This window comes from Henckelia pumila, chromosome 4 (assembly GCF_033568475.1).
Source record: "Henckelia pumila isolate YLH828 chromosome 4, ASM3356847v2, whole genome shotgun sequence".
NCBI lineage: Eukaryota > Viridiplantae > Streptophyta > Magnoliopsida > Lamiales > Gesneriaceae > Henckelia > Henckelia pumila.
This window is the reverse complement of record NC_133123.1, coordinates 7,795,207-7,816,867: the sequence shown is the minus strand read 5'-3', so window position 1 is coordinate 7,816,867 and position 21,661 is coordinate 7,795,207. Positions and strand designations below refer to the sequence as shown.

At 36.5% G+C, this 21,661-nt stretch overlaps 2 protein-coding genes across 2 annotated transcripts; one reads left to right on the top strand and one right to left on the bottom strand.

The window, feature by feature from the left end:
* The first annotated feature begins 667 nt into the window (after positions 1-667).
* On the top strand, positions 668-3,299 carry LOC140863785 (protein RDM1). Its single transcript, XM_073267438.1, has 3 exons — positions 668-877; positions 1,017-1,152; positions 2,782-3,299. Exons 2-3 carry the CDS (start codon positions 1,020-1,022, stop codon positions 3,153-3,155), a joined length of 507 nt encoding a protein of 168 aa, XP_073123539.1. The 5' UTR covers positions 668-877; positions 1,017-1,019; the 3' UTR covers positions 3,156-3,299.
* Positions 3,300-3,525: 226 nt separating this feature from the next.
* LOC140863784 (pentatricopeptide repeat-containing protein At3g22690) lies at positions 3,526-6,135 on the bottom strand. The gene has a single exon (XM_073267437.1). The coding sequence runs from the start codon at positions 6,068-6,070 to the stop codon at positions 3,527-3,529; it is 2,544 nt and encodes an 847-aa protein (XP_073123538.1). The 5' UTR covers positions 6,071-6,135; the 3' UTR covers position 3,526.
* Between the last annotated feature and the right edge of the window lie 15,526 nt (positions 6,136-21,661).

Sequence of the window (21,661 nt, the reverse complement as noted above, 5' to 3'; positions counted from 1 at the left end):
ACGATCGAACATAATAATTTTGGCTCGAGCTCAGCTCGAAAAAATGTTCGAACATGTTCGAATTCGGCTCGAGTTCGATAAGCTCGAATACCAAACAAATATTTATCGAGTGGGCTCGTAAAGCTCATGAACAGACTCAGTTTTGCACCTCTAATTTGGACTTCCCTTCCTTAGTCCTGGAAATTTGCATTTTTTCATGCTTACGTTTTTTTTTAACAATTTTGGTTGTTTGGGTTATCAAAATTTAGTTTTACTCAGTTATTTTGTTTTGTTTTATTTTTTATTCTCTTTTTTAGAATTTTATTATTTTGTTCTAATATGTCAAATGTCGCCAAAAAATCCGATGATATTTATTATCATCTATACTTCTATTCTATTATATAAATGTTGATAACCTTTGAATAACTATTTTTTTTTTTTTGTGTCATAAGCCACCAAAAATATCTTTCAATTTTACTCTTTTATTCACATTTCTCCACATTTTTTATCTTCTACCTTTTTGAATGTAGTAATATATTAAGTTTTTATTATCTTCTCAATAACTAATTTTTAACTACTAAATAATATATTATTTCATAAATAAAAAATCATAAATATCATATATCATATGAATCAATCACGCAATTCTATCTCTAGTTCACTGGAAACAGTGTGAGACGGAAATTTAATTTAACATACTAAAATGACAAAAGCAAAATAAAAAAAAATAATATTTTCTTCAAAATAATAATACTAAATGTTTATAATTTATTACAGAATTCTTCAAAATTCATTGTTCCGCTCGAATTCTCCAGCTGCTTGTTAATTCTTGCCCTCATTCCATATAACAAAGAAATCCCCAAATCCAATATCTCAATTGAGCTCCGCAGCTTCCAGTGTAAGAGTAGCCCACCGTTTCCCGCTGTTCTTTATTTTGCTTTGAATTCGAAAAGGAAAATTTTGTTAGCCTCATCTGATTTGTGTAAATGTAGTACTCTGGCATGAATTTCTTTTTTAATTTTGTTCTCTATTTGTAGGGAATGAATAATCCCTTACCATCGAATGATCGGGTTGATATCTCATCCGACGATTCTTCTTCATCCGAAGATGTAGACATGGACGGCATGCAGCCGATTGCTGTCGATGGACCTATTTCGGGATTAACTCCTGAAGGTAATACCTTCTTGCAAGCCCCGGATAGCTATAATTTATTCTGAATTCCTGTTTTCCTACCCATTCATGGATAATGCTGGTGATGCACGTGGTTATGCTCATCAGGGTTTCCTGTTATGTATCTAATAGTGCTAAGATCCTGCTCCTAGGCACTGATAGGTATGTGAGTAATAATATACTGATGGATGTGTGATGGGAATGTGATTGGTGTGATTTTGATATGAATGGTAACTTTGTGGTATGGTTTCCATTGGAATGACCTAGATATCTTCATTTGTTATAAAAATTACACTTTGCTAGTTTTTTTTTGGTTCACTATTTCGATTTAAATGTGTCGGGGGAATCCGGTTTCAATTTTGTAGTGATTTATCGGTATAGTGCTCTATTTTTCATTATCAAAGAAAACTAACAGCAATTGATTTTTCCTAAAAAAAAAAATAAAAATTGGACATTGAGGTCACTCTACTCAAGCTTTTGACACTCGAGCAGTATGCTTTTAGATTGTGAACGGATATGTGCATATATTCACAGAGTTGCTAGCAAGGGTGTCCCAGAGAAATTTTGAGAACACATCTCGGATCCTGTTTTCATTGGTTGCCTCATGTTTAAATGAAATTTTGTCTAGGCTTCTTATATTTCACATAGTGAACATGATATGTGACTGCCGGAGGAGTCCGGAGTGAACTTGTTTTTCCTTTGTCAAATATATAGTTATTAAATTGAAACTGAATAAATTTTGACAAGTGAAACATTATTCACAAGTCATGTATTCACTCTGTCCATTGTTTGTATGATGATATTTCTCAACTGTGAATGCTTAAACATGGGTATGTGCTTGCCCATGCTTTATGCATATGTGGTCGATGGTTGATATGAGGGAATAAGCAATCTATTTCCTATATTAAAATCGTTAGGTACCGTTTGGTTTAAGTGATATTAAAAATAATACATAGATAAGTAATATAATGTATTAAAAAATAAATAAAAAATGATAATTAATATAGTATTGGATTTGATTGATATATTAGAGTTTATTTGATTTGATTGATTAAATTTTATATAAAATGATAAATTATTATTTTATCTTTTTGATAATAAATAAAATATAAATAATTTTATTTAAATGGGTAATATAGTAATTTAGATTCAATGATCTGATTGATGTAGGATAAATTATGAATGATTTGATTGATGTAAAATTAATAAATAATAGATGGATAAATAATATGATGAGATGAACACGAGATTGAATGAGACAAGTTATACATAGACTAATAACATTGCCAACCAAACGGCTAGCGTAATGTTTCAGCTTTTCTATTCCCATTTTGTTTTCCTTCCCTTCCATTCCCTTCTATTTTTCGTGTTTGTGCCTGATATCTCTTGTTCCAAGCGGAACTTCAATTACATGAATTGTGAGTCGGTTGTGAATAAAAAAAATAGATAGATTTTAAGTGGAATGATGCTATCTTGTGGCTTCAAATGTCATGTTTTAAATGAATGATGCTGTCAAATGTGTCATATAAACCTGTCTTTTCTCTCTGTCAATGCAACCTAAAAACCGTCAATTTTGTGCTGTTTATATTGTTAGTCAGGCCAACATTGCTTAATTTGTGTCCTGCAATGCAGAATTGCTATTCAGACGTGCAAAAAGTTACCAAGAATACATGAAGCTGATACCAATACCAACTGAGCGTGGCACCGCCATTCCCTATACCTCATGGATGGGGTTAGGCAACTCAATTAAGCAGATATATGGGCAGCCTCTGCACTACCTGACCAATCTTCATCTAAAGCAGTTAGACAGAGAGAGGATTGGAGCTGATGACGAGAATATTCCCCTGGATATGATCATCCATCCTTGTAAAGCTGAAGCCAGCATCTTGATCATCGAACAGGTTCATCGCTGCACTTCCTCTCCATGTCATCTGGCTAAACTCTGGGAGACTGATCCCAGGCATCATGTTCTCATTGATGATATTTTCCCCAAACTCAGTTCCTGAAGCAAACATCAGGGAGAAGGAAACTATTTTCTTGGAAGTAGCTAGTAGTGTAAATTAAGATTGATGGAGAAGAAATTTCTTTGATGAACTCTTTATGTTTGACAGATACCAACGTTTTGATTCTCCCGTTGATCAGGTGTAATGCAGTCATTATTTTTTTTCACTTGGCTGCATATAGTATGATCAATGAGTTATGTCACCGGTCATTCGATACCATTGCGGTAATTTTTTACTGGACAGGTCAGAGGCGCAACAACAGTTTGTGTCTTTATAGGGCACAAAGGAATGCAACGTGCATTTCCGTGAAAGACATGCCGTTGAAAAGAATTAAACTAGATGCCGTTAATTTGCGTTAGATCCCTGAAGTTTCATTACCAATAATCACCGCAAGAACACAAACCTTGCCCGAAAAAGTGAAACCTGTTGTTGTCACGAATAACAATCTCTCTACAATATACTTTTGACACGATTTTTGCAAACGAATGGCAGTCCGAGCACATCCGCAAATTTTTAACAACTCGTATGGGCATTCCTTGACCGGAAGAAATGAGTCCAAATGCAATGGCTAGCTTCTCACTGTGCCTACCAAGTAAGAATTGCTTCTCTTGTTCATCAACATCCAGCAACACATTTGTAACATCAGGAAGGTAACCGGCTTCTCCAAGTCTGCATTTCATCTCCTCAAGCATCGACGCTGTGAGAGCATTCTCTGGGTGGAATTCATCTCCTGAAGTGAATTCATAAACTACTCCATTTACCTCAATTGAGCTTGAACCAGGTTTCTTCTTCATTCCCTTTACTTTCATGTGTGTCCTAACTTTAGCAACGTCATCCCATTTGCCTGCAGCAGCATATATGTTTGACAGAAGAACCTGGATTCCGGTTTTTTCCTTGGCAGAATTTGATAACATGTCTGCAGCAAGAGCCGCCATCTCTTGGTCCTTGTGAACTCTACACGCAGCTAAAAAGGCACTCCAGATCGCATCATTAGGTTCCGTAGGCATGCTCTTTATGAAATCTAGAGCTTCATCCAACAAACCAGCTCGGCCTAATAAATCAACAATACACCCATAGTGGATGATATGTGGAATCATTCCATGTTCCTTCATACTCTTGAATATATGCATGCCTTGATCAACTAACCCTGAGTGGCTACATGCTGTTAGTACTCCAGCATAAACTACTTCATCGGGTTCGACTCCTTGACTAAGCATCTCGTTGAAGAGCTCAATGGCTTTTCCCCCATTTCCCTCCATTGTCATTGCTCCTATTGCTGCAGTCCAAGCAGACACATCTCGCTCCTTCATCATTCTAAACACCTTCATTGCATTATTAGGGTCCCCACACCTAGCAAGCATGTCAACAAGAGATGTACTAAGCTGCATGTCACACGGAATACCAACCTTCTGAATGTAATTGTAAATCCATTTTGCAAGATCAAGAGCTCCTAAATAGCCACAGGCAGATGCAATGCTCACCATTGTCACCTTGTCTGGTGTGATGCCTTCATTCTGCATCGAATTAAATAGTTCAATCGCACCCCGAAATAAACTCTGTTGTACCAAAGCACCAATCATTGAGTTCCAAGACACAAGATCCTTTTCTGGCATGTCCTCAAACACTTTCTTGGCAGACTTGATATCACCATTTCTAGCAAAACCTGAAAGCAACGAATTCCACGACACGATAGTTTTTTTGGGCATCTGATCAAACATTCTGCAAGCCCATTCCTGCATACCACACTTGGTGTACATATCAATAAGTGAATTCCCAATGTTATCCCAGTTCTCGAGTCCATTCCTTAAAACATAAGCATGACACTGCCTCCCAAACCGAAATTCACTCAGTTCAGCTGAAGATGAAATAGCAGCTAGCATAGTCACCTTGTCTGGTTTTGGCCCCCTATAAAGCATTTCACGAAGTACATCGAGAGCCTCTTTCACTTTCCCCAACTTTACATAATTTGACAAGACTGTATTGTAAAGAATCAAATTTCTATCGACACATTCATCAAAGAGTCGTTTTGCCCTATGAGGAGCCCCACACTTCAAATACATATCAACAAGCGCATTTACCAAAATAGTATTGATAGTAATTAGCCCAGATGCCTCGGCATAGGAAGAAATTTTCTCCGCCAAATTCGAATCCCCCAACTCTGCACAAGCCGATATCACGCTGGCCATAGTAACTTCATTCGGCTTAATGCCCTCTTCAACCATTTGAAAAAACAAAGAGACGGCCTCTCTGTGCCTATTCTCCCTAGCATACCCACAAATCAAACTAGTCCATGACACTACATTCGTTTCACTCATTTCATCAAACACTTTTCTCCCTTTGTCAATTTCTCCACACTCCCCGTAGAAATGTATCAAAGAATTCAAAACAAAAATATCATCATAAAAACCTAATTTCATAACTGACCCATGAAGCTGCATCCCCTCAAAAAGCCTCGAACTTCGAGCACACGCGCTCAAAACAAATGGAAATGAATAGTTATCAGGCGCAACACCCTCAATCACCATACCGACATACAGCAAAATGGCATTTGAGAAAGACCCAGCTGACGAGTTTCCTTTTATCAAAGAGTTATAAACATAAACCCCACTAGTACTGCCGCAATCCTCTTTTCCGTTCTTGAATATCTCGAAGACTTTCTCTGCGTGCTCTAAGCTTTCAGAAGACCCCAGTTGTGAGTACTTGACGATGAGGCTTTTCAGAGCAGCGGGGTCGTGTAACAGTCCCTGTTTAGCTAAGCGGCCATGCAATTGCGTAATTTCGTGAAGAGATTTGCAAGATTCAAGAGACCCAGGTTTGGGAACGAGGTTATGGGGAATGACCGCTGGTTTTGGAGCTGTTGGGTCAGCTGTGGAGGGGGCGGCAAATGGAGGAGAGAGGATAAGATTGGTGAAGGCCATCACCAATGTGTCTCTCAACTGTTTGTTGAATGTTCTGGCGGGAACTAACCAACTGATATCTCAATATTTTCTTTGCAATGTATCATATCTAATGACGGCTTCGAGTGTCTATGTGCTGCATGCAAGTGTCCATATATATATATATATTTTAATTTGAGATAATTTTATTTAAAATAATATCATATTAAATACTAAAAATAATGGATGTTGGATTTTATTTGGGCACTATCCAATTGTGGTAGCATAGACAAAAAAATAAGGAGACATATTTCAACTTAAGGATAAGATTTTATTTTAAAAAGTTCACGACAAAAAAATAAGGAGACATATTTCAACTTAAGGATAAGATTCTATTTTAAAAAGTTCACGACGACGTCAAGTTTCATGCTTCTAAAATTTATTTATATATGCAAAGTTAATATGTGTTTAAGCTGAAAAAAGTTTTAAATATAATTTTAATTATTTTAAGATAAATATTAAACAAAATGACAAATTAACTATAAAAATAATATCTATATTCAAATTCTGAACTATAAATTTACATGTTTATAACAATATTTCATTTTAAAAAATAAAATCTTCTGACCAAAAAAGTGATTGCTTAATTGATTTTAAACGTCATAAAGTTTAAGTTAGATTAAGCTTCGTTCAAACTTTTAGAACATTGGTTTGGATATATGAAGCTTAAACGAGTTTTTTAAAACATTGATTTGAATGTATGAAAAATTGGAATTTGATTTGAAATTAGAATTGAAATTTTATTTTGGTATTTGACAATAATTTAAAATACGTTTTGAAATTTGGATTTGACAACTAAAAATAATATTTTTAAATTTAAAAAATTTGCATTTTTGTATTAATAAAATTTATATAAACATTCATATAAATTTTATCAAGAACAAAGATTATTTTTGAACATGTAAAAAAATATTTTTATGAGATACTTTTTCTTACGAAATGAAGGTTTGTTAGGACATTTAATTATAAAACGTTTTGATAAAAGTATTTTTTGAAAATTTTTATAAAATTTTTTAAAATTTGTTTTAATAATAAATATATGTTTGGACAACTATTCTATAAAATATTTTAACATTTCAAGCGTAATGTTGTTCATCTTTTCCTTCTATAATTCAATTCTAAAAATATTTAAAAACTCATCTCATGTGTTCTTTAAAAACTATACTTAAAGAACATTTTTTAAAAATTATTTTTCAAAAATATTTTACGAAAGTTTTATCTAAATACATAATTTAATTTTTTTCATTTATAAAATATTTAAATGAATTTAAAGTATATGTACAAACGTAATCGAATTTTTTTTAAGATAATGACAAAATTTATATAACTTTTTAGATATAAAAATATTTTTATTTGATCTTCTCTAAATTTTATATATAATATAAGTGTGTGTTGAAAAATAAAATTTTGGATAAATGAATTTTTTTTAAATTTTTGTAGAAGAATTAAAGTTTATAAGTAAGTAATATAAATTTAAAATTTTAAAATAATTTTATTTTTTTTTAAAACTCAAATCTCAACAAATACCATCGAATCTTATCATTCTTTAAGAGTTAAATGAATTTCTACCAATTAAAAAAAATCTCATCAAATATTTTGTCAAACTATGAAGCTACGCTTGGATAGAATTATTTCAAACCCATGAATTTTAAATACAATTTTGTTGTTTAGAAGTAACACCATAAACATCAAATTAATCTACTTATTTTATGTGGTGATTGGGAATCAATTTTAATCCATTAACTAATGTGTAAATAATTAAGTTATGTATTTAAAATGACTCTATGATTCAACTTGATATTATTATGACACTCAAGCAAATATCTCACTTCCGTAACAATTGCTCTAATGTAACTTAAATCCTCGTTTGGACAAGCGACAACTTGCGCCGCCATTAGAGAATCGGTATTTACTTCATGTATGACCATCCCTTTATTCATTACCAGGTTCAGCCCCTCTCTCAAAGCAATAAGTTCCCCATATGTGACTGAAATCGGTTTAGTAATCCTTAACCCAAACGCCAGAACCAAATTACCATGATGATCTCTAACCACTCCACCAACTGCATAGTTATTAGAGTGATCATTAAGTACTACGTTCACATCCATGCGAAGCTGTTTTAATAGAGTCTTTGGCCAGTATGCTAATGGCTTAACAGAGCATTCAGATTCTCTAATGGAAAATGCATCTCTCGCTTCATGGAACTCACTCAACATGATTTCACTCCAATCCACATCCATTCGAATATTAACTGGATTCACACCATGAGTAATACGCATACGCTCTTTCCAAACCGCCCAAGTTCTCATCGCAAAAATCTCAAGTTCCTTATTACCCAAAACCTTTCTCATCCATATGAAAACATCAATGATATTAAAGTACTTTGCTGATTTTAAAAATGTGTAAAACATAGTACCTTTCCGGCACATTCTTGTATCTTGACACCAGAACAGTGCATGACAAGTGGAGTCATAAGCAGAATGGCAACGAGAACATAATCCAAAAACAGGAATATGATGAACTAAAAGATTCAAACCAGTAGGAATGATGTCATGAAAAGCTCTCCACTAGAAAATCCAAACTTTCGGAGGAAGTAAAAGTGCCCAAAGATGTTTTACCAACTTTTAGAATGGGGCACAGAGCTATGATGATGTTGATCGAAAAGACCAATCTCCTATTTGTAGCCATCTCGAACAAGGTAATTTCCTTTTGAATGAAATTGCCAGTATCTTGTGTCTTCATTCAAGTAACGAGATATTTGAATTTCTAATATTTCCTGGGAAGGGAACATGGGAAACAAGGTGTGCACTTCAGTAATATTCCAATATCCATTATGCAGAAGAGAGTTGACAATGTATTCACCCCTTAGATCAAACAACATGCAACACAAAGACGGCCGCCCTGGGATCCAAGGATCTCGAGCTATGTTGATCTTCGTGCCATTGCAAATACGCCAACAAAGTCCTTTTCGTAAAATCTCCCGACTCCACAAGAATGACCTCCATATGTAAGATGGGTTGCTACCCAATTTCGCTTCTATGATATCTTGATGCTTAAAATATCTTGCTTTAAGAACTCGGGCAACCAAAGATTCACAATTATTCTCCAAATTTGTTTCTCCAATAGCGCTTTGTTGAAAGGTTCCAACTGCTGAAATCCTAGACCACCCATACACTTCGGCTTACACAAATATTTCTAATTCTTCCAATGCAATCTCTTATGTCCATCATTCAATCTCCACCAGAAGTTAGCACAAGCTCGTTCAATTTCCTGCATGATATATTTAGGCAATGGAAAACAGGACATGGCATATGTATCATATTTAGGCAATTGAAAACAGGACATGGCATATGTTGGAATCGACTGTAAAACATATATAATCAGTGTTTCTTTGCCACCTTGTGAGAAGAACTTATTTCCCCAACCCTAAATTCTATGTGCCACCCTCTCAATAAGATAACAAAATTGGAGCTTCTTACTCCTCATGAAAAAAGTTGGAAGCCCCAAATATACATCATGTCCCTGTGACACCAAAATAGATAGCATTAATTTAATGCTATGAATAACCTCTGCAGATGTATTCAGACTTAAAGATTGGGAGGATTTATCAAAATTTATAAGTTGGCTGGAGGCCCTTCATAAAGAGATAGACAATGTCACACACGAGAACAATCTTCAGTCGTCGCCTTGAAGAATATTAAACTATCATCAACAAAAAATATATGGGTGATCGAGGGATATGAGTTCGCAATTCGTACATCTGTTAGCAATTTGCGAGCTTCAAAAGATATCAGAAAAAGAAGACAGGCCTTGCATAAAACAAACAAATAAGGAGATACATGGTCTCCCTGTCTAATGCCCCGCTCCGGAACCACTCTTCCAACTAGCTCACCATTTAGAGAAAAAATAATACTTGACAGAGCGAACACACCTCGTCATTTTTTCGATCTATATCTGCGCAAACCCCAACCTTTCCATAATCTTTTCTATGAAGCTCCACTCCACACGGTCATAGGTTTTACTCATATCAATTTTAATTGCCGCATACCCCTTCACACCCTATTTTCTAATTCAAATCCATTGTAATGCTTCAAAGCCCAAGATAATATTATTCGTAATCAATCGACCAGGAATAAAAGCACTTTGAAATTCATTAACAGACTTCTCCAATATAGGTCTCAGTCTATTAGTGAGGTCTCTAGCAACAATTTATATAGCATACATTGCATAGACTTATAGGCCTAAAATCCTTCAAAGTCATGGGGTTACTAATTTTGGGTATACAAGGGACTATAGTATCATTCCATTCATCAATCGGATTTCCATCATTCAATATCCGTAATACAGTAGTTATCACATCCTGACCAATCACATTCCAAAATTTTTGAAAAACGAAAAAAGACATACCATCCGGTCCAGGAGCTTTATCCGGGTGTATATCAAATACTGTTGTCCTAACCTCTTTGGCTGTAAACAGAGCACATAAGAGTTGGTTCATTCGTTCATCAATCTTCGGTTCTACATAATCCATCACATGTTGTTGCACACTCTCCAGTGGTTCTATTGATCTGAAAATGGTCGAGAAATAGTCTTCTATAATTGCAGTTATACTATCCTTCCCCGAACACCAATCCCCATGAGTAGAAACTAACCCACTTCTTGAAATTTTAGATCTTCGCTTAGATGCACAAGTATGAAAATATTTAGAATTCCTATCTCCATGAGTTAGCCAATTCACTCTACTTCTCTGTTTCCAACACAACTCCTCTTTTGATGAAAGAATTTCTAATTGTTTCTCCAATATGCCAATCTGAATCTCAGACCTAGCCCAATTAGCATGCGTCTTAAGATTATTCAATCGTTCCCTTTTTCTTCTTGGTCTATCGAGGGATTGAACGAAACCTTTCACCAGCCCATGTTAATAGGGCACTCTTGCATTTACCAATAAAGTTTTGATAATGAATTTGTCATGGTTGCTTCAACCGCATATCACTATTTGAGTGCATTCATGTTCCATGGCCTAATGCTGCTCAAAGAAGATAAATACAAGCCCAGAAAAAGAGCTTTTACAATTCAAATCAGACCAACTCTAACGCCAGATACAAACTCAATTCAAGACTCAAATATTTGAATTCTCCCGTCACAATCTACGTCTCAGTTCTCTCGCTCAGAATTCTCTTCCTTATTCTCTCTCAAAATTGTTTCCGGAGGTTGAAAAATCAATTGTTTCTATTATTATGTTACAACTGCTTCCATCTGCTTGTTTCCATCTGCTTATATAGTGAAAACCATGGACTTTCTCCTTGGAATTTTAGGTTGATAAATTGCTCGGCCCATTCTACAGTCAACATGGCCCAACTCAATAAGCTTCTAAATATCAATCTGATATGCTCTCATACTTTGATGTACCTTCAGGCTTCACTTTCAGCTTTGCGGACATTCCATCTGACCTCTGACCAAGTCCTAAGAAGAACTTTGTAAGGAAATAATGGTTTCACATAAACAGTTTGAGGTGTTGTCACAAGGTGTTGACAACATCTACAATAATACCTTGAATAATTTGCAGCGGAATATAATTTAAGCGTGTATAAAATAAACAAGCAACCAAATAAATAGACTCAAATGAATTAAGCAAGAGTATAAAATACTCTTGCAGCGCCTCAGAGCAAAACTTCACTAGAAACCTTTTAAAGAGTTTTACAAACCCTAAAACTAGTGACTATTGTAAAATCAATTTCTCAAAACAAGTGAGAAAATAAACAATAAAGTTTCTCCTAAAAACATTCTATATGAAATAGAATAATGGAAAATATATTAAGGAGAGAAACTCTTGAAGTCAAAACACGTGAGTAGCACACTTCTTCGATCAATAATCTTTGAATGTTCTTCATGGCTTCAAGCAATCACGACTGGTACAAGCTTCAGCAGATCTTACTCAACGTATGTATCTTGAAGCTTTCTGAAAACTCTTTTAGTCTCTCTATGTATCGGTCTCTTCCTTGTGCACGCAAATCTTCAATAAATAGACCAAAAATCCTCCTTTAGAATGTTTCCTTGTAAGCGTAGGACTCTAGATCTTGATCAAGACAAATCTACACAAAAAGGAATTTAAATCAATAGAAATATGATAATAATATTCTGATAACTTTATTTAAAACTTAAAACAATTTATTCAAAGAAATAAATAACTTCATGTTCAAGAAAGGTAAAAGATATTAAATAAAATTTTTTTCAAACTAGGATGATTTTAAGAAATAAAATATTCCTTTCAATCTCCCCCTTTTTACCTTTCTGGACAAAACACAACTAAACTCCCCCTTAATCAAAACTCCTCCTGAATAGATTCTCCCCCTAAGTATAAGCAAAGGTGTTGTCCTAAGATGTTGGCAACATCTAGCCATGACACCTTAAATCAGAAAACATAAGTGCAAGGAGAATGATCCATACAAAACAACAGTGAAAAACAACAAAACAGTTTTGATTAGAGGCAGAGCAAAACAGAGCAATAAAAACCAACAAAACTTATAACCTAGTAAAAACAAATAAACTAGTAAACCAAAAATTAAAATTAGAATTGATTGCTCTCAGAGTTCGCTTCATCACTTTCTTCTCCCTTTTTTTGTTCAGAAGGGCCAGCTCCTCTTAAAAGAAACTCATAGTGAGCCTTTAACCCTTCGTAATAAGCAAGATCAGCCTTTGCTTGTGCAATCTTCTGCTCAGCATGCACCAATTGAGCTTGAATGAACGTTGAATCAACAACTTGAGCAGCAGAAGGAGGTACAAAAACAGCAGTAGCAGATGAGGTGTTGGCAGCACCTACCATGACACCTGTATAATCAGCAGTCTCAGACCAAGGAAGGTCTATCCTCCTACTTCCTTTGAGCAGGGCTGGTGCAATCTTTAGCAGTTCTCCAGGCTCAATAAGAAATTCATCATCATCCTTCTCAATTTCTTGAGACAACATCATAGAGTAGATGAGTGATGGATAAGGCAGCTTCAAGGTAGGTTGAGCACAATCTGCAAATGCCATGACTGTGTCAAACACAAGTCTGCCATAAGTGAACGCCATGCCAGTTCCAATCGCATACAAGACTGGAGCTTGATGGTTTGTAACAACAGAAGAATTTCCAGACAGAGTCCAAGTCTTAACAAAAGTTTTGTGAAGAACAGAGTATAGGGCAGTAAGCTTGCCAGCCTGTAACTTCTTGGAATGAGCTGGAAACTCTGTAACTTGACCTCCAGTAATGACAGTAGTCATTTCATTCAAGGTAGGCAGAGGAGCATCATCAACATACGACGTGTGGAGAAAAGCATTGATGATAGCTGGACTAAACTGGAACAATTGACCTCTCACATAGACTGTACCATATTTGACATACCGTGGGTCCTTCACAGCTTCAGTAAGATTACAATAGAACTCTCGAATGATTTCCCTGCTATACGTACCAGCAGTGGTAACAGTGGCAAGCAGATTTCTTGCTTCAAGGAATTTTATCATATTTTGAGCTCCATAATTCTCCACATCAATGTTACGCTCCTCAAGGAACTCACGATCAGAGTACTGATCCCAGCAGTCAGCAAACTCCTTGGAGTAAAAAGCAGATGAATAGGACGAGTTTACCTGGTATTTTTCTCCTAAAATATTGTCCAAGGTGTCGGCAACACCTTCCTCATCACCTTCCTCTTCTTCTCCAGAGTCATCAGAATTTGACTCTTCTTCCAACTCTTTCTCGGCATCTGAATCTTCACTTGACTCAGTGCTGGAACTATCAGACGGATGTGGACGGTTATCAGAAAATTCAGCGAGCATCTCCTCGTCTGGTTCATCCTTGGATTCCTCAACAGTAGCTGCAACCGAGGAAGAAGGCACCTTGCCTTTAGCTTTCTTCATCTTAGCCATGAATTGGGCTATTGAAATTTCTTCATCATCCGACAGAGCAGGAGGAGTGACAGATTATGGTTCCTCAACAGTAGGAATGGATGCAGATGCATCTTTCTTATCAGCAAAAACGGTGTCTTGAGCCTCAGAGGAAGATGATCCATCATCTTCAGAGCTTGAATCCTTGTCAGACACCTTAACAGTAGCAAATGGAACTGGGATAGCCTGTTCCGAGGGTTTCATCACAGAGGCTTTTCCCCTTTTTCGATGCACCAATTTGTAATCTTCATCATCGCTTGCATCTCCTGAAGAATACTCTGTTTCTAACATAGAAGGTCTTGATGATTGACCCTTCCCCCGAAATCATTTGGAGGCAGTGTAATCTGGATTATATCCAGCTTGTCTCTTGGATCGGCGGGTTAAGGGTTTCGTGGGAAACATCCTGTTTAGCACGCTCATGTCTGGCATATTTTCCACATCGATAGCATTGCCAGGCTCTCCTGGAGCGATGGAGTCCAGAGGCATCGGTTCCTCAGCAACTGGAACAATAGCTTGCTCAACCACGGGGTGTGGTGATGTAGGTGCTGTGACACCTTCCGCAGCATCTTCATTGTGGCTCATCTCAGATCTAATATCATGATAATCAAAACTTTTTCCTGCCATTAGAGTGTGAAATAATATGAGATCGAGAAGTTTAGAGAAATTTGAGACTCTGGAGAACAGAGAAAATATAAGAATTAAGGAAGGATAATATTTCCTAAAACAGATAAGTCCGTCCTCAGAGATATAAAGCACCAAATCTTTTCCTATTCTAACTCAGATTCTGAGTAGGCCCCAACGGTAACAAATTGCCCAATGGTAACTTAAGAGAGAACGGTAACAAATTTGCAATAAATCCTTTTGACTTCCTCCGATAATTCTGGCCCAAATATTTCACCAAAAATCTCCAAATTTAACTCCTCATCAGATTTTAACACCACTGAAACAAAATCCAATCATATTCAAATTCACAAATTAGAGGATATGGCAAAAATCAAAATTTTGTTCGATCGAAATTTATAACCTTTCAGCCTAAGATATTCACAAAATAAAAATATGCATGTCCTAATTATGTCTAAAACAGAGTGTGACATAAAAATAAAATGTAATTATGTGCACAAACACATGTTGACAAGTGAGGTGTTTTCAACGGTGTCGGCAACTGTTAGAACCTAATGGGGGGGGGGGGGGGGGGGGGGTTTTGGTTCTATTGGCAACTTTAGCAATTTAAAGCGATTATGCAAGTACGCAAGCGGAAGACTTAAGCAATCAAATAATAAGTGCGGTAAATAAATGCATAATGTAAATAAAGCAGTAAAAGGGATAAGAGATGTTTATGGAAGTTCGACGATAAATCGTCTACGTCTCCCCTTCTTGGTTAAGTCGATTAACCAAGGATCCACTAGCACTTCGAACGTCTTGGCCTTGATGGCTCCAAGGATAGCCTTACAACTTGACACGATCACCGCGCCGATACAACTCAACACTCTTGGCCTTAAGGGCTCCAAGGATAGCCTCAACACTCGTAAAATACACTTGGCTTCACACACAAATGCTTACAAAACCGAGCAACCAACTCACAAACAAACAACCCTCGATTTTACAACCCCGTATACAACTCGATATGTGAATATATTTTGAACACTCAAAAGGGGCTACAAATTGCTCAACAAATGGCTTGAATAATTCTTGAGAGGATTGAGAGACTTGAAGATGTTGGGATGTGTTGAATGGCCTCGGAATGCCTCCTTTTATAGCTGAAAATTTGGCATCGATCGGAACTTCCGATCCCTGCATCGGAGCTTCCGAAATTTGAATTCTGAGACACGCGGGTGTACTGGATCGGAACGTCCGATCCACTTCGGAGCTTCCGATCGGCGCAATAAATGTGATGTCGGGCAAAAGTCTTCCGGACAAGATTATCAGGCGGCCGTTCAAGATCGGAACGTCCGATCACGTTCGGTGCTTCCGATCTGCTTCACTTCGTTGCCTCCGATCTGCTTTCGAACAATATAATATTCCTTAGAAAATGATCGGACCTTCCGATCATAGATTGGAGCTTCCGAACCTGTTCTTCGTAGCTTCCGTTCTTCATTCCGAACAATATAAAACTCCCTAAAATAGATTGGAGCTTTCGAACCATGATCGGAGCTTCCGATCTACCCTTAGCTTCCGAAGATACTTCTGATCATGATCGGAGGTTCCGATCTCCAATCGGAGCTTCCGATCCCGTAGCAGTATACTTCTTCGAATTTTGTTTCTGATCTTGAGTATGAATTTAGTCTTAATTCATCTTGAAAATTTTAACTCTGTAATAAGCTCAATGTAAATATTAGTAACATTTTAACCTAGTTTTGTTAATCATCAAAACATAGAGAAATAAGACTTGTTAATGCATTAAAAACATTAATCTCATAATTTAAGATTTATATGCGTTTAAGGCGTAACAATATCCCCCTTTTTGATAATCACAAAACTTGGTTAAAAACAGGAGATAAAATATACGATAATCATAAACAATTTTTATAAGCAACAGAGTTTAACGGATAAACAAATTTTATCAGATAAAAAAATTTTATCCCAATTAATATTTTAACCATTAATTCTCCCCCTTTGTGATAAGCAAAAAGTAATGAAAAATAGAATTAAAAAATACGCAACAATTTCATTACAATAATAATTTTTTTTAATACAACGCAAGAGAAAAAATACAAATAAAAATAAAATAAAAATCTAAGAGTCATCATCATGCTGCGGAGGAGGATAGCGAGCGGCGAAGTCATCAAATCGAGTCTCCAGAGAGGCAACTCTAGCAGTCAACTTGGTAAAATGAGTGTGCATACTCGTCTCAATGCGATGAAGAGTCTTGAAGAGTCGGTCGCTAGGAAATTGGTTTATTGGTGTAGGAGGAACCTCAGGAGCCTGGAAAGGAAGATCACCAATGGTAGACGCAAAGGCCTCAAAACTGGAAGAGGATGGAATATCAGTGTTGGGCGGACCAGTCGAAAAACCTTTGGTTTGGATAGAGTGAGGAAGAGAGGAAAAGTCTCGATGAAAATTAGAAATAGGAGAAAATCTAGAAAAAGCTCGACTAGGATCATCAACCCATCGAGAATACACTGGATTCCAAGATAAATCCATCCTGATAATAGACTGATGGTTGATGATATGACTCGACTGGATTTCAAGAGAAGGAATCCCCTCAAAATCAATATCAAAACGACTCAAAATCCGGTTAATAAATCGGGCAAAAGGAAAGGAAACCTTTTTAGCCGTCGTTGCCATGTGATGCATAGTCTGCATAACAAGACGCGGAAGGTTAAAAGGTCTAGAGGAGATGATATGAAAAAGAATATACAAATCCAGATATTTGCAAGTGGAGAGGTCTCCAATGCGGGGAACTATGGATGTGGTGATGAGTTTTTGAATGATTTGGAAATCAGGACAAAGACTCTTGAGATGGATTCGATCGTCAGCAGCAGTGGCTTGTCGACCGAGAATAGTAGTAAGAAAGAGATTACGATCAAAGTTTGGATCATTTTGTGGCCAAGTTTGGGAAAAGTATTCACCGGGTCCATTCCTGGGAAGATCAAACCAGGAGGACAGATCAGCAGAAGAAAATATGATATGCCTACCTTGAACGATGGTGGCAATGGTGATATCACCATGCCCTAATTCGAGTTCAAGGTTTGCATAGAACTCGTGAATCAGTGGAGGAAAGATTCGGTCGGGGACAGATGGCTGAAAAAAGAATTCCCAATGTTGAGCATTGATTAAGTTCAATAGTAGGAGATGGGATTAGGCCAAGTAGGTAGTATCTAAGATACGACCCGGATGAATATGACGATGCAAATAATCATCAGGAATGGGCCTAGAAACAGCTGGTTGGGTAGGATCACGGATAATAATAGGGCGACTAGAACTTGCTTGATCGCGACGGCGTTTGACAGACATTTTTATAGGTTGGAATCAGATGAAATAGAGAAAAGAAAAGAAATTTAGGTGCAAGAAATCGGACTGAGCGATCTGATATTTATAGGGGTTGGAACGATCGGAAGCTCCGATCTGGATCGGTCGTTCCGATCGTACGGTCCACTGAGGTAAGGCCACGTGTCGATCGGAAGCTCCAAACAGGCTTCGGACGTTCCGATCCTGAGGCGGTAATTAAAGATAAGGCGGTGAAAAGTAATTTGAAAAGACGGATCAGATGGGGATCGGACGTTTCGATCGTGATCGGTGATTCTGATCCGCATCTTGGAGGGAAAATTTACCGCGCAAGTTGAAAAGTGGCGAGATACAGATCGGAAGTTCCGATCTGGATCGGTGGTTCCGATCTGCCTTAGGAAGAAAGCATGATTTCGACTCTTTAAAATTTATTTTATTTAACATTTAAGCAAATAATTCACATAAAAAAATGTGAGCTTCTTAATTTTGAATAAATACAATTGATTTGTATTATCCAAAATTAATTTGCTCGAATTTAATATTAAGCTCCCCCTTAATATGACATTAAATTTAATTTATGCCTACAAGTGATTACAACTCAATCATGCCAAGTTCACCACGCAAACGAATAAAAGTATTTTCATCTAGTGGTTTTGTAAAAATATCAGCAATTTGATTAGTTGTGTCAACATATTGAAGTTCAACTTCATTTCGTTCGATGTGGTCACGAATAAAATGATGACGAATGTCAATATGTTTGGTGCGCGAATGTTGAATCAGATTCTTTGTAAGACAAATGGCGCTAGTGTTGTCACAGAAAATAGGGATTTTTGAAAAAGAGACGCCATAGTCGAGCAATCGATGCTTCATCCAAAGAATTTGCGCACAACAACTACCGGCAGCCATATATTCGGCTTCGGTCGTTGATAACGCAACACAATTTTGCTTTTTGGAAAACCAAAAAACTAAACAGTTTCCTAAAAAGAAACAAGTTCCACTAGTGCTTTTTCGGTCCACCTTATATCCACCAAAGTTGGCATCGCAATAAGCTTTTAAATCAAAGAAAGAATTTTTCGAATACCACAAGCCGAGATTTGGAGTATTTGAAAGATATTTGAAAATGCGTTTTAAGGCAAACAAATGTGATTCCTTTGGACATGATTGAAATCTTGCACACAAGCAAACACTAAACATAATGTCCGGTCTACTAACAGTAGCATAAAGTAAGGAGCCAATCATACTACGAAAGGAAGATTGATCTACAATTTTACCATTTTCATCCTTGTCGAGTCTGATTGCTGTGCTCATCGATGTGGATGATGATTTGGTGTTCTCCATCCCAAACTTCTTTAAAATCTCCTTAATGTATTTGCTTTGGTTCACAAAGAACCCATCTTTACACTGTTTGATTTGCAATCCGAGGAAATAGTTAAGTTCCCCCATCATGCTCATCTCAAAGTGTTCTTACATAAGCTTGGAGAAATCTTGACAAAGAGTTTCGTCAGTAGAACCAAAAATTATATCATCAACATAAATTTGCACAATCAATAAATCATCTTTGACATGTTTGGTAAACAAAGTAATATCAATCTTTCCTCTTGAAAAATCATTTGAAATAAGGAAAGTTGATAGTTTTTCATACCAAGCTCGAGGAGCTTGTTTCAAACCATACAAAGCTTTGTTTAGTCTATACACATGATCAGGCAAAGAAAGATCAACAAAGCCATCAGGTTGCTCAATATAAACCTCTTCTTTCAATTCACCATTAAGAAAGGCACTTTTGACATCCATTTGAAATAACTTAAAATTTGTAGGGCAAGCAAAAGCAAGTAGCATGCGAATAGATTCTAGTCTAGCAACAGGAGCATAAGTTTCATCATAATCTATGCCTTCTTCTTGACTATATCCTTTAGCAACAAGCCTAGCTTTATTTCTAGTGATAGTGTCATGCTCGTCAAGTTTATTCCTGAACACCCATTTAGTTCCTATGATAGATCTATCGTGCGGCCTAGGAACAAGATTCCAAACATTATTGCGTTTAAACTCATTCAACTCATCTTGCATCGCAATTATTCATGCATCATCTAACAAAGCATCATCTATGCATTTAGTTTCAACATGCGAAACAAAGGCAAGATGATTACAAATATTATTAAGAGAAGAACGAGTGGCTACTCCCTTCGAAGGACTTTCGATGATAAGATCCATTGGGTGATCTTTGTGAAGCGTCCAATCCTTCGGAAATGGTGTTTTCTCAATGGAAACATCTATATCATTTAGGCTTGAGGAAGCCAACTCTTCTTCGAGTAATTCTACATCATCAATGTTAGTGCGAACAATAGTAGACATAGATTCATCAAAAATAACATGCATATATTCTTCAACAAGTAAAGTGCGTTTATTAAAAACTCTAAAGGCCTTACTTGAGGTAGAATATCCGAGAAAGATACCTTTGTCGGATTTGGCATCAAATTTGCCAAGGTTGTCCTTACCATTGTTATGTATGTAACATTTGGAACCGAAAGCTCGAAAGTAAGAAATGTTAGGCTTTCTCCCTCTCCATAATTCATATGGAGTTTTCTTGAGAATTGACCTTATTGATACGCGATTGATAATGTAACAGGCAGTGTTCATTGCTTCAGCCCAAAAATATTTTGGTAGAGAATGCTCACATATCATGGTCCTCGCAATCTCCACAAGTGTCTTGTTTTTCCTCTCAACGATCCCGTTTTGTTGAGGAGTCCTAGGACAAGAAAAATTATGACCGATGCCTTTCTCTTCACAAAAGTTTGAAAAACTTCAGTTCCGTGGTCACTACGGAACTGCTTTATTGAAAGATTTTTCTCATTCTCAACACGTTTCACAAAATTTTTAAAATAATCAAAGGCATCATTTTTGTGGGCTAAAAACAATGTCCACGTGAATCGTGAGAAATCATCCACAATGACAAATGCATAAAGCTTTCCTCCTAGGCTAGCGTTCCTCGAGGGACCACATAGATCTAGGTGAAGAAGTTCAAGGGGCATAGAAGTTGATATAAAATTTTTGCTTTTAAAAGATTCCCTTGTATGTTTGCCAAGTTGACATGCATCACAAATAGAATCTAATTTTAAATTGAGTTTTGGCATACCAACAACTAAATCAAGTTTAAAAAGTTTTTTTATGGTACTAGGACCAACATGACCTAGTCGTCTATGCCAAAGAATGTTGTCATCAACATTCAAAGATACAAGGCTTTTAATATTTGATAAAGATAAATTATTTAAAGAAACCTTGTATACATTTTCACTTCTATAACCTTTGAAATTTATGGATTTGTCAGTCATGAGTGATATGGTGCAGTGTTGGGGAGTGAATTTGACTTCATAACCTCTATCGCACAATTGACTTATGCTTAGTAGATTATGTTTAAGCCCATTCACTAGGAGTACATCATCAATCAAGCAAGATTCAGATATACCTATTGAGCCGATTCCTTCAATGATTCCTTTGTTGTTTTCTCCAAAGGTTACAGTTCCCTTCTCCTTTGGTTTGATTGATTGAAGTAGCTCATTGTTCCCCGTCATATGTCTAGAACATCCACTGTCTAGATATCATATGCTAGGGAGAACAATTTTCCTATTTCCCTACAAGAAGAGATTTTGGTACCCTTTAGTTCTTTTGGGTCCACAGTGTTAGAAAAGAAAAATACAAAACAGATTCCCAAGAGT